The 14779-nt window shown below is 38.1% G+C and overlaps 1 protein-coding gene across 1 annotated transcript in view; it reads right to left on the bottom strand.

Moving 5' to 3' along the window:
- ADA2A (ADA2 2A) overlaps window positions 1-14779 on the bottom strand; it is a 44020-nt gene that overhangs the window by 19794 nt on the left and 9447 nt on the right. Inside the window, exons 7-10 of the mRNA XM_020382337.3 lie at window positions 7633-7693; window positions 7508-7566; window positions 7339-7416; window positions 6248-6470 (exon numbers count right to left, since the gene is read on the bottom strand). Coding sequence (XP_020237926.1) covers window positions 6248-6470; window positions 7339-7416; window positions 7508-7566; window positions 7633-7693 — 421 coding nt within the window. The remainder of the gene's footprint in view (window positions 1-6247; window positions 6471-7338; window positions 7417-7507; window positions 7567-7632; window positions 7694-14779) is intronic.

The raw sequence follows: 14779 nt of genomic DNA, 5'->3' as shown, positions 1-14779 counted from the left end.
TGAGATATTGTCAAGCTTCCCAAGGACAAGAAAGTTGTGGGCTGCAGATGGATATTTACCACAAAAATGGGTGCAGATGGGAAGATAGACAGATATAAGGCGAGGCTAGTGGCCCAAGGCTATACCCAAACCCATGGTATAGATTATGAAGAAACATTTGCATTAGTTGCAAAACTTAATTCTATTAGAATTTTCATTTCTCTTGCAGCAAATCTGGATTGGAAACTACACCAATTAAATGTGAAGAATGCTTTCTTGAATGGGAAGTTGGAGGAGGAAGTTTATATGAAATTGCCCCATGGATTTGAAGGAGAAAAGAATGATGTTGTGTGCAGGTTAAATAAGTCCCTGTATGGACTGAAACAGTCCCCAAAGGCCTGATTCACAAGATTCAGCACTACTATGAAACAACTTGGCTATGTTCAAAGCCAAGTAGACCACACCCTTTTTGTAAAAAAATCCAAAAATGCAAGAAGGGCTATTCTTATTGTCTATGTAGATGACATGGTAATCACAGGTGATGACAATCAAGAAATTGACAATCTCAAAAGTTGTTTGCAAGCAGAATTCAAGGTTAAAGATCTTGGACAGCTTCAATACTTTCTTGGGATGGAAATAGCTAGAAGCAAGAAAGGTATTTTCATCTCACAAAGGAAGTACACTCTTGATTTGCTTCAAGAAACAGGGAAACTAGGGTGTAGACCTGCAACAACTCCCCTAGACCGAAATTGGAAGCACAAGATTATTGAAGATGATCCTCTAGTTGAGAGGGAGAGATATCAACGCCTTGTAGGAAAACTAATCTACCAATCTCTCACTAGACCAGATATTGCCTACAGTGTTAGTGTGGTCAGTCAATTTATGCATTCTCCTAGGAAGAGGCATTTGGATGCTATAAATCAGATTCTTCATTATCTCAAAAGTACTCCTGGAAAGGGATTACAGTTCAGAAAAAATGAACACAGAAGTGTAGAGTGTTTTGCAGATGCTGATTGGGCAGGTTCAGTTGAAGATTCAAAGTCTACCCCATGATACTGTACAAAAGTATGAGAAACTTAGTGACATGGAGAAGTAAAAAACAATCTGTTGTTGCAAGAAGCAGTGCAGAGGTTGAATATAGAGCAATTGCTCAAGGAGTTTGTGAATTGATTTGGATAAAAAGATTACTGCATGATTTATTTATTCCCTTTCAAGAGCCTGTGAAACTATACAGTGATAGCAATTCAGCCATCAACATAGTACATAACCCAGTGCAACATGACAGGATGAAACATGTAAGAATTGACAGAAACTTCATCAATTCAGAAATGGAAAATGGTACATTTTCTCTACATTATGTTCCAACCAAATTACAAGAAGCAGACCTACTGACAAAGGCTTTATTGAAGTCAGATTTTGAGTCTAATATTAGCAAGCTGGGAATGACTAGCATCTATTCACCAGCTTAAGGGGGAGTGTTGGATAGGAATCCGAAAATTTATGGGATATTATTATGTTGCAGAATTTCAGGTATTAGGATCTACAATTTATTCTTTATTGCTGTTACTGATTTATAGGGATTCCTATTTAATTATAGGAATTGCCTATTATTTGTTTCCTTTTTTATTTCCCTGTTTTACCTATTTATATACTAAACCAATCATTTGTAACCACTAGGGTTAGCCTAGTGGTTGGGTGGGGAGGGGTTGGAGTAGTTAGAAACATGAGGACCTAGGTTCAATCCTCACTGCGACCATCTTTGTAATATTTCCTATCTTTACCAAAAAAAAAAAACCAATCATTTGAATAAAATAAGAAGAATGATTTCTTCCGCTTCTGATAATAAGTTCAAAAATGAATAGTTAAATGGTACTTATTAATGATGTAAGAGCGTGGATACAAAGGTACCTAGACCTGTGGATATCTACACTTTGAAATTATATAAACACATTTAATTATATACAAAGCTGTGATATAATTTATTTCTAGTATAGATATATGTTGAGATTTGATTAGATTTTCACTATTTCTATTCTGTATTTCTATTATTATATTTCTGGTTTATTTCCGATTTGTATCCGTTTATTTCCATCCCTACAATTAAAGGATTATGTAATTAAATATATTGCATATCATTGAATATAAATAAAGTTGTTGAGGACCTTCTTTCTCAAGCATTTGGATTAGGTCATATAACCTTATTTTCAAGTTCATATTAGAGCTAGGTTTCGTGGGCCAGATAAAAGTCGAGAACGTCTCCGAGAAGGGTTGCTGTCAAACTCGTTGTCCTAACGACCACCTCTATTTGAGGTCAAACCGTCGACACCAGAAATAGATAGAGTCGGTCTGTCAAATTCTAAAGTCAGCGACACAAGTAGAGCCCCCACGTACCCTCACATATTTTTCCTTAGAGCCTCATCAGCTTGTGGGCTTCATGCACCACCTTCCCAACCTCCGCTTGCAACGTGACTTGGTCTATCACACTTGCCACTTTTACCTTCCTGTAAAAGGTCGTCCAACCTTTTTTGGCATCTGTTGTCCTTGTTCATCTATGTCCAAATGGTCGAATCCTTTAATAAAGGCACGATTTCCTTTGTTTTCTCTAAAAGTCCTTCCACTACATAAGAAAAATCTTCAAAAGTAATTATATGTAATGGAAAACAACTGTAGAGATATGGCTCCTTGGTCAAGGACTGGCCAATCACTTGGAAAAAAGACTCAAAGATATTACTCAACAAAATTGTGACCAATGGAAGAAAGCAGATGCACAATTGGTCACTCTTTTACGACAACCTATTGACGCCATGTTGATGGTCTACTTTTGTATTTACAAGACGTGTTAAGACATTTGGAAGAATGCTTGGGACTTGTACTCAAATGACGTCCAATGCCTTTATGATGTAATTCATAATTTGGCCACTCTCCAAATGACAGACCATGATGAGCAAAGCCCAGTCTACAATTGATGAAGTCAAAACCCTTTTAATTGATGATGACCACAAGAAAATGATTAGTAGGTTGGATAATATTTGTATGGTGTACGTTCTCCATGGCCTTCACGATGATTTTGAATTTGTTCACAATCAAATCTTGACCATCCCGAATGTCCCTACTTCAAAGAACTCATGGGACATTTTTTGCAAATGCCCTATCAGGAAACAATGTCAGGTAATGATCCCATAACTACTCCAAAAATTTTTGCTTTTGTTGCAGGATGTGGAGGTCATGGCCAAGGTCAAGAGCATGGAAGAGGTCGTCGTGGGGCTGGAGGAGGTCGCCCAGTTTTCATACTATAAACACATCAAACATACGCAAGATAAGTGCTATCAATTATGTTAAGATAGTGTGGAGATTTATTAGGGTTAATCATATCTTAACTAATCATATGATATCATGTAAATCCTTATTTTTTCATTATAAATAAGAGTTGTGTGCTGAAGATTGACACACAATTTCTAAATAACATGGTATCTAGAACTTAAAATTTTTTTACGGTGAACAATATCGCACATGGATAATACCTACACGTGAATAGTACCTACATGTGACATCGTTTTCCAATGACCCCTCAATTGTGGCCGACTGCCTCCAATGACCTTGTTTGGCTCTGTTTGGCCTCTACTTTGCCTCTTTGGTTTTGGTCCCTTTTCCCCTCATCTCCCATGGCTGCTCTCACCTCTTCTTTGTCCACGACATTTACCAATGTTCCCCTAATTTTGTGTGAGAAATTAATAGGATTGGCCAATTATACAATCTGGGAAACTATGGTTCATCTTTGGTTTCATGGTCAAGGACGTGTTGACCACTTAACCACCAAAGCTTCTGCCATTGCTGTAGATGATCAAGCCCAATGGCAACAAATTAATGCCTCATTGTGTACAATTCTTTGGTTTTTCATTGCCTCGCCTCTTCAATATTTGTATCTTATGCTAATGATGTTCAGTGCCTTTACAATGTTATCACCTGGATTTGCAGACATATTTGAGTAAGCTTGACCGTCTGATCGATCAGACTACAACAACTTGATGCCTTATCCCTCTGATAAGGAGACTTTTGGGCAGCAACAACACTAGTTCTTCATGATTCTTACACTTGTTGGTCTTCTTCTTGAGCTTGCGTAGGTCCATAATCAAATTTTGTCTACCCCCACAATTCTTATATACGACACAACTAGTGAACAATTATTGCATCTCTTCATTCCTCGTATTGTGGACAATCCCTCTACATCTTTTGTTGACTACTCTACTCTTGTTTCACACTCATCTGATTGTGGTAGTGGATGTGGAGGCAGCCGTGGAAAACAAAATCATTGTTATAATTACTATCTCTTTTTTGGTCATATTAAAGTTGATTGTCACAAAAAGGCCCAAGACCAGTTACAATTAGCAAATGTTGCCCAAGTGAGCAGTGTTTCCTCTCCTACATATTTCACTATTTCTGCCTCTAACTATCATGATTTCCATCAATTTTGGCCAACCCAACAATTTTCCTCGCTTGTCACTGTTGTGGCTCAATCTGGTAATCCTATAACCTTTATTTCCAATTCTCCTTCTTTTGGACCTTGGATTCTTAACTATGGTGATCATATGACCGGTAACCAATCCCCCTTCTCTCACTCTCACTTGTCTTTCTCAACCTCCTTGCCATCTATTACTCTTTCAAATGGTTCTCAGATTAAAGTTCATGGCATTGGTCAAACATAGCCACTCTCTAACCACCCTTTACATTCTATCTTGTTTGTTCCTGATTGTCCTTTTAATTTAATTTTCATTGGCAAACTCACTCGTACCTTTGATTTCTCTATCTTGTTTGTTAACAATTCTATTCTTGTTTAGGATCGACATACTGGACGAACGATTGGAGCAGCATATGAGTCTGGGGGATTATATCGTCTTTCACCACCGATTACTTGTGTCTCCACTTCTATCGATCTTGCTCATCAGCATCTTGGTCACCCTAGCTTGAGAGAAGCTACACTCTGGGTTGCATCAAAAAGACGTTGAATATCATTAGCAAAAATATCTTGGTCTTCCTTCCAAAATGAACGACATGTCTTAAATGACCTGAGTATCTATAACACCTCAGGTTCAACAAATTGCCATAGGACATCACATAATTGGAAGTCAAGTTTCTGCCATTGAGATTTATGTTCAGTGGGTATGTCACTAACTTCCTTCTCCAAAGTCATGATATCCTTGACCAAGAAACCATAACTCCATTGAGGCAGACCAAGACAAATAATTTTTCCAGTTCAGCTTTGCAGTAGTGATGGTGGGAGTACCAGCAAAGGGAAAAATAGGGCCTGCGGAGGACATTTCACTTGACAAAGAAGGAGGAGAAGAAGATGAATAGTATTCGCGTTTCAAACAGCCCCCCAAAACCGTGAACAGAGGGCTGGAACAGACTCAGAAGGAGTGGACGAGCACAACGGTGAACGCGCGGAGAAGCTCTGACGAACAGAAGGCGGCGCATGAATCACACGCGTGTGACTGGGCAGAAGATTGGAGCGGTGCGTGAGGGTGCATGAGATCTCCTCTATCCCCAAAAAGACACAAGGTTGGGTTGCGCTCAACAAGGCACACCAAACCCTAAGGTCGCCGGAAAATTTTGGTCGTCGGCGGACAGCGGCGACAAACGCCAGACAGGGAGGGACAGCAGAGCGGGATCAAACCCGCTCTGCTACCAAGTTAAATTTGAAATCTTTGCAAAAAAGGTGCTCAGCCACACCTCAGCTAGGGTTTATATATATATATATATATATATATATATAAACAAAATACATTAATCAGAAACTCTCAGCCTATGAGCCTACTTCCCTTTTTGACAGATAGAGCCAAAAATCAGCTTTTAAAAAGCTGAACAACCTACAAAATAATTGTTTTTAACACTAATCATTGGCCCATCAATTGCCACCGGATTAAATGACTCGTCTCCTCGGACTCTATTAGAAAGTTTAGGGTTTAGGGTTTAGAAAGTCAGTTGTCTAAGATACAACAAGAGTAATATACTCTTATTTGGGAATGTAATTATGAGACTATAATGATATACCTCAAAACCAAAACCTAAATCTGAAATAAAGAAAATAAAAATCATAATCTTGACATAAAGATAGAAACTAGTTTGGATGCTTAACAATCATGAAATTTACACAAATGGACGAATTTAATGATCCTTTTTTATAAACAGAGCTTAATATGATAGTAAAGAAGTTGGAATCTAGGAATGATTTAACAATTACACAGAATTGACAACAATAATTCACTCATACCTTTTTGAGTAGATATGAAGCACATGCAGTTTCATTTTATGTTCGGCTTCAGTATCAGTGTCCTTAAATTCCATATCTGCCAACACTTGCTCTGCATCATTGTCATATTCAATGTCAAATTCCTCTCTCTTAAAACTGTATCCACTCAACTCTGTCATAGAAGGCCTATCTTCCCCAGATAATTTAGGTTTCTTCTCTCCAATGCTCCGATCTGCTTGAGACTCTATTACATAAAATGCAGTTTTAAACATTAGTATATAGAATTTATATTCTGCAATTTCTTAGCTGAGTATGCAGACAAACATGATTTCTTTGAAACTATGAAACATTTAGATATCATATGATACAAGAACCTAAATTAGGCATTTTAAGATGTATGTGGATTACTATTAGCTGATTCCATATTAAATATGCCTATGTCAAAGAATATGGGTGATAGTAGATCCCGACCCAATTTGGTTAATATAATCCCTGCCTCAAATGCTAATAGAGTAACATTACCAATTAGTAAATGTTAGAATAACCACATGCATTTCATGTGTCACACATGAAATAGTTCCACTTTACTAGCCATTTAACTTGTCTCATTCAATGTGTTTGAGCACGTGTGTGGTCTCGTTTCAATTCTCTCGAGCTATTCCATCTTACCCATCTAAGTCTAAACTATATAATATAGATACAAATACAGAAGTGGTTAGTTAGAGGAATAAGCTGAGCCACAGGACTCTCAATCACCCAAGTGTGTAATTTATTGCAGCATTCATCCTTTTCTGTCCTATTTCCTTTCATAGAATTTCACCTGCATTAAAAGAGAAGAGCTGCAAACCTAATTTGCATGCCATTTGTTCTTACTTCACAGCAAGAGGTAGACATTCTTACAAAAGTATTAGAGTACAGGATTTTACTGTTTTATATTACGTTGTATAATGTTTTCAAAACATGAAGTCCAAAATAGGGGTTGAACAATTCAAAATTTAAAACTAGCCAATGTTTACATTCTGTTGAAAACAATAAACATATGAAATGAAATGCTAACTCAAAAAACAAAATGAAGAGACACTATCTTTCAGAACATTCTTCAGAAAACATACCTTCCATCTTAACTCCGTCATTATTTTGGCTCACATTGGAAGCCTTCTTAATTGTACTTGAGTAAGCTTTGCCACATTCTGAACCCATATCAAGCATATAAATTATACCAATGACAAATTTCAGAACAAAATGTTAAAACAACACTTTTCTCAAGCTATGTGATCCTACCTGAGGTTAACCTAGACATTGTTTGATTATAGATCTCTGCCTTCTTCGACTCTTCGTAGCTGTTACACCAAAGAATTAGCCTAAATGATCAATTCAAATAATCATAGTTAATGGGTGAACCATACCTTATTCCATCAGAGAAGGGAATTTCTTCTTTCAGAGTAAGCTCTGCAGTTAGAGGAATTTCTACAAGAATAACATGTAAAGGGTTTAAACATGTAGAAGAACTTTGATGAAAGTACCAATCCCATGTAATGGCCAATGAATGATAACAAAAAAAATGAGAGAATTCTCTTTTAAAGGACTCCCCTTTACAAATGGTTACTATTTAAGGCTTTAAGCTAAGTCCCCCATCCTTTCCAACTAAAACAACCAAACTAATTGTATAACTACTTGTTGATAGGATGTCAAAAGTGGATTAAATCTCTATTTGATTCCCTAAAATATTTTTGTCAATAAGTTTGATTGTGTAATTAATTTTTTTCCTTGTATAGCTAGTAATTACTTTATTTTTTGTATGATTACTTTGTTACCTTTTTTAGTTTAGCTTGTTTTAGGTATTCATTATTACTAATGTAATATCTTCTTTAGTTATATTAGGATTTAGTTTCCTTCATTCACTTGATGTAATTCCCCTTTATAAAAAGGAAGAAACCCAACACAAATAATTATCAATAATATATCATATTTTTCAACTTGGCATCAAAGCACAATCTATCCGCATCTGATTTGCAATCATGGCCGACAGTTCCTTAGCCATCAACGATGATCAAAATTCACAACCATAGGAACAAAGGGTCATTTTTGGCGATTCTCATTCTATTCAAATCACCTCTTTCGGCTTTGTTAGAATAGCTTATTAGAGTAGCCTTTGTATTCTGTTATTTCTTCTTTTGATATATGTCTGATGTGTGTCTTAGACTCCTAGGGTTTTACATACTTTATGTACTCAATGTTATATAAATAATGAAAAAGGAAAGAAGTGTGTAACACACACACTATTTTTCTCAAACCCTAATATTCAAGTTGGTATCAGAGCGGGTCCGATCCCGCTCTGTCGTTCGTCTGCCGCCGCTGTCCGCCGCCGCTGTCTGTCGCCGATGTTCGCCGGCGTCCGCCGCCGATGTTCGCCAGCGTCCGCCGCCGCCGGCCACCGTCCGCCGCCGCCTCCGGCGACCAAATTCTTCGGAGAACTTAGGGTTTTGTGCGCGCAACCCAACCCTGCTGGTTTCGAGCTCATCCAAGCCTCCACGCGCTCCCACGCGCCGCCCCAAGTGTCTGTCCGTCAAGCGCGTGTGTCTCACGCGCCGCCTCCTGGTCGCCGGAAGTCCGCCATGCCGCCACCGTTGTGCTCGCCTGAGCCTTCTGGGTCTGTTTCAGACCTCAGTTTAGTGTTCCAATTGGTCGTTTGGGTCTTGGTCACTGTTCATCTTCTCTTTGAGTTGCGGTTACTGTTCATCTTCTCCAGTTGTTCCTTCTTCTTCGTATGGCATCTCCAGGTCAGGTTGAAGCTTCTACAATGGTTTCTAGTCAAGGGAGAAACGTTCGTCCTCAATGCTCATACTGCAAGAGGATAGGTCATATCCAAGAGAATTGTTATTCTCTTCATGGTTTTCCAAATCTGTCCAAGTCTAAGAAATTGAGAAAAACTGATAGAATGGTCCCTAAAGATGACTATCAGAAATTTCTTCAATGGAAATCTATGAATCAAGCTCAATCTTTCTCTACCACTACTGTTTCTACAGCTTGTATTTCTCATTCAACTGCAAATCAAAGTCCATGGATCATTGATTCAGGAGCCTCTGATCACATGACTGGTAATAGGTCTATGTTTTCTACCATGTCTCCACTTAAATCCCCTCAACTAATTACCTTAGCAAATGGATCCAAAATTGCTCCCAAAGGAATTGGTCAAGTCTCTCTGTCTCCCTCATTAAATTTAAACTGTGTTATTTGTCCCTAATTGTTCTTTCAACTTAATCTCTTTAAGTCAGTTAACCAAGTCTTTAAATTATTCGGTAACCTTTAATGCTGAATCTTTTGTTATTCAGGAACATGGTAAGGGTCGGAAGATTGGTGAAGGACATGAATCTAGTGGTCTCTATTATTTTGAAACACAACCTCTTGTGTCTTGTGTTGCTGCTTTGTCACCCAAGCTCCTGCATGACCGTTTGGGTCACTCAAGTCTATCCAAGCTGAAACTTTTGGTTCCTAATCTTAAAAATTTAGAAGAGTTAGGTTGTGAATCATGTCAATTAGGCAAACATGTTAGATCATCTTTTCCCAAGGGAACCGATAAAAGATGTAACTCAATTTTCACTACCATTCATTCTGATATTTGGGGTCCAAGTCGTGTAACATCTTTTGGTTTCAGATATTTCATAACATTTATTGATGAATTTTCTCGATGTACTTGGGTATATCTAATGAAAGATCGTTCTGAACTGTTGTCTATTTTCATGTCTTTCTTCAATGAGATCAAAAACCAATTTGGGAGAACAATTAAAATCTTTAGAAGTGACAATGCTAAAGAATATTTCTCTTCTGAATTGTCTTCTTTCCTATCCTCACAGGGTATCTTACATCAGTCTACATGTCCACATACACCCCAGCAAAATGGAATAGCAGAAAGGAAAAATAGGCACCTTGTGGAGACTGCACGCACCCTAATGCTCAATGCAAAAGTTCCGGTACATCATTGGGGTGAAGCAATCCTCACTTCTTGTTTTTTAATAAACAGAATGCCTTCTTCTTCCCTTGAAAATAAAATCCCTTACTCCATTATCTATCCTAAAGAACCCTTGTTTCATGTCTCACCTCGGGTCTTTGGGTGTACTTGTTTTGTCCATAATGTCTCTCCTGGTTTGGATAAACTATCTGCTAGAGCCATTAAGTGTGTTTTCTTAGGCTATTCCCGTCTTCAGAAAGGGTATAAGTGTTACTCTCCAGAGACCAGAAAATACTACATGTTTGCAGATGTCACCTTCTTTGAACAAACTCCATTTTTCTCACGCACCACTCATGATTCTCTTTCAGTACAACAGGTGCTACCAGTTTGTTCTCATGTTCCCATTCCACCTCAAGTTTCACTTCATAACCAAGAGGTTACTCAGTCTATTATTCCCGAAACTACTCCTATTCAAGCTACTCCACCTCCTCTTGTCACATATCAACGTCGAGCACGACAAATTGATCCAACATTACCTGAAGAGTCACCTGTTTCATGTCCTTCACCATCAGATGTCCCTGCTACGGATCCTAGTGAGGATAACTCAGGATGGCCCATTGCTCTTCGAAAAGGTATTCGGTCTACTCGAAACCCTCATCCTATTTATAATTTTCTGAGTTATCATCGCTTATCCCCCTTGTATTTCTCCTTTGTCTCTTCTATATCTCCTCTTACCATTCCTAAAAATGTTCATGAGGCTCTTGGTCATCCTGGATGGAGACAAGCCATGATTGATGAAATGCAAGCTCTTGAGCATAGTGGTACATGGGAGCTAGTTCCACTTCCTCCTGGGAAACAACCAGTTGGATGCAGATGGGTCTATGCTATTAAGGTTGGCCCTGATGGTACAGTTGATCGGCTCAAAGCCCGATTGGTGGCAAAGGAATATACTCAGGTTTACGGCCTCGACTATAGTGACACTTTCTCTCCTGTGGCCAAGCTTCCTACTGTTCGTCTCTTTCTGGCTATGGCAGCTATTCGTCATTGGCCTCTCCACCAATTAGACATTAAAAATGCCTTCCTTCATGGTGAGTTGGAGGAGGAAATTTACATGGAGCAACCTCCTGGATTTGTTGCTCAGGGGGAGTCTGGTTTTGTTTGTAAATTGCGAAGATCTCTTTATGGCCTCAAACAATCTCCTCGAGCTTGGTTTGGAAAATTTAGTCATGTTGTACAAGACTTTGGGCTTAAAAGAAGTGAAGCAGACCACTCAGTTTTCTACTGTCATACTTCACCTGGGAGATGTGTTTATTTGATTGTTTATGTCGATGACATAGTGATTACAGGAAACGATGTATCTACAATCTCTCAATTGAAGAAACATTTGTTTAACCATTTTCAGACCAAAGATTTGGGACCTCTAAAATATTTTCTTGGTATCGAGGTTGCCCAATCAAAGGAAGGCATTGTGATCTCTCAAAGGAAGTATGCTTTGGACATTTTAGAGGAAACAGGCATGACTGATTGCAGACCCATTGATAGTCCTATGGATCCTAACCAAAAACTAATGACTAATCAAGGTGAACCGTTTGCAGATCCAGAAAGGTATAGGAGATTGGTTGGAAAACTCATTTACCTTACAATTACAAGACCTGATCTCTCTTTTGCAGTGGGGATTGTTAGTCAGTTTATGCAGGCTCCTCATATCGATCATTGGAATGCTGTTTTGCGTATTCTTAGATATATCAAAAAGGCTCCAGGACAAGGATTACTGTATGAGGATAAAGGAGACAGTAGGATTTCTGGATACTGTGATGCTGATTGGGCAGGATGTCCCATAGACCGACGTTCCACTACTGGTTACTGTGTATTCCTAGGTGGAAATCTCATATCTTGGAAGAGTAAAAAGCAAAATGTTGTTGCCTGATCTAGTGCTGAGGCTGAATATCGTGCTATGGCCTTAATTACTTGTGAGCTTATGTGGATTAAGCAACTTCTTCAAGAGTTAAATTTTTGTGAAGGCCATCCAATGAAATTGTATTGTGATAATCAGGCTGCGCTCCACATTGCTTCCAATCCAGTATTTCATGAGAGAACCAAACATATAGAAGTTGACTGTCATTTTGTTAGAGAAAAGTTGTTGTCTAAGGAAATTGTCACTGAATTTGTCACATCCAATGAACAACTTGCAGATGTTATGACTAAGTCATTGAGGGGGCCTCGCATTCAGTTTTTATGTTCCAAGCTTGGTGCATACAATCTATATGCTCCAGCTTGAGGGGGAGTGTTAGAATAGCTTATTAGAGTAGCCTTTGTATTCTGTTATTTCTTCTTTTGATATATGTCTGATGTGTGTCTTAGACTCCTAGGGTTTTACATACTTTATGTACTCAATGTTATATAAATAATGAAAAAGGAAAGAAGTGCGTAACACACACACTATTTTTCTCAAACCCTAATATTCAAGTGCTTAATTGGTTGAACTATCTCCGGTGGTTCCAATTTGTTCAAATGTATATTTGTGGAAAAGGAAAGCTTGAATACCTTAACGGGGAGCAAGCCAAGCCCAACACTAATGACCTACAACACACTGTGTGGGATGCTAAAATATCCATGGTGATGACATGGTTGGTGAACTCCATGGAGGAGGATATCAATAGCAATTATATGTGTTATTCCACAACCAAAGAATTGTGGGATAGTGTCCCTGAAATGTATTCAGACTTTGGGAATAAATCTCACATTTAGGAAGTGATCTTACAAGCTAGAGAAATTTGGCAAGGAGGTGACAATGTCACAAGATACTTCCGCTCCCTGAAGCAAGTGTGGCAAGACCTTGATCTCTTCAATACTTGTAAGTGGAAGTCAGCCAAGGTCACCAAACACTGTCAACAAAAAGTAGAAAAAGGAAGAATATTCCAGTTTCTTGTTGGTCTTAGTGAGGAGCTAGATGAAGTTCGTGGTAGAATCATTGCGAGAGCAACCTTGCCCTCACTAGGTGAGATCTTTGCAAAAGCTAAAAGAGAGGAAACTTGCAGATATGTGATGATGGGAAAGAAAAAAGTTCATCCACCTTCTTCTGAGACTAATGCTTTGGCTGTAGAAGCTACTGTGTTTAAGAGTTCAACAAACTAGAAGAACTCCTCAAATATATGGTGTGAACACTGTTACAAACCGCGTCACACAAGAGAAACTTGTTGGAATCGGAGACCAACACATTTAAAGGGCTTAGAATGTGGATTATAGGCCTAACTCAACCTTATAAAATTGGCTTGTAAGGTGAGGATTATCTGTTACTTATATACTTTTTAATTGTCTTATCTCTAGTCATGTGAGACTTGGGTTTTCCCCAATATACCCCCTCACGTCTAGCACTATTAGGTTTGATACATGGATAAATGGTGGATGACCCTTTTTAATGATCTAGGATAGGTAAGTCTTAGATTTTACTCATACACACCTTCACGCCCAACACTATTGAACTTGGTGCATGTATCAAATGGTAAGTGGCCCTTTTCAGAGTGGATGTAGATAACTCTGTTAACATCTTAGAATATGGGTTATAGGTCTAACTCAAACATATAAAATTGGTTTGTAAGGTGAGGGTTGTCCCCCACTTATATACTCTTTAATTGCCTTATCTCTAATTGATGTGGGACTTGAATTTTTTTCCAATACACTCTCATGTCCAACACTATTGGGTTTAGTATGTAGATAAATGATAGTGCCCCTTTTTAGTGATCTAAGATAGGCGGGACTTGGATTTTTTCCAATAAAAGGAAAATAAATTAGGTCCTAAATTAGGCCTTACAGCTACAGCCCGAGGCAAAAAAGACATGTTTGTGTAAGTAACAAGTTGAGGAACTCATAAGGTTGCTAAAATCTAGTTCTTTATCTAGTATTCCTAGTGGTTCTCTAGTAATTTTAGTGCCTCAAAGTCTCTTAATTGCATCTCAAATTTGGGTGTACTATGGATCATTGATTCAAGTGCTTCTAATCACATGACCAGCCTTTCTTCTTTATTTAAAACTTATTCTCCTTGTTCCAGAAATAAAAAAAATTAGAATTGTAGATGGTAGTTTTTCAACAATTGCAAGAGAATGGAGTATTAAGTTATCTAAACACATTAACTTAAAAAATGTGTTACATGTGCCAAAATTGTCTTATAACCTTCTCTCCGTTAGTAAATTTGCAATGATTCTAATTGCAATGTGAAATTCTTTAACATTGGGTGTGTTTTTAGGACCGAACCGGAGGAAGATGATTGGCAATGCCAAAATGATGAACAAACTTTACTATTTTGAAGATGCTTTCGATTCGAGAATAAAGTAGCTCAAGGTCGCAGTGGTATTGGTTCTTCCCTATAAGGGACCAAATAATGCTATGGCATAATAGATTAAAAAATGTTGATTGTTCTTTTTAAATGTGAAAGTTGTGTTCTTGCAAAAAGTCATAAAACTTCTTACTCCTCTCAACCTAATCATGCATCTAAAGCTCTTCATTTAATCCATAGTGATGTATGCGGTACATCGAAAATTACAACTCAATTTGGAAAAAGGTGGTTCATAACCATTACCGATGATCACACTCGGATATGTTGGATC

Source organism: Cajanus cajan, chromosome 6 (assembly GCF_000230855.2).
Source record: "Cajanus cajan strain Asha chromosome 6, NIPB_CcT2T_4, whole genome shotgun sequence".
Classification (NCBI taxonomy): domain Eukaryota; kingdom Viridiplantae; phylum Streptophyta; class Magnoliopsida; order Fabales; family Fabaceae; genus Cajanus; species Cajanus cajan.
This window is presented reverse-complemented; position numbering and strand designations above follow the sequence as displayed.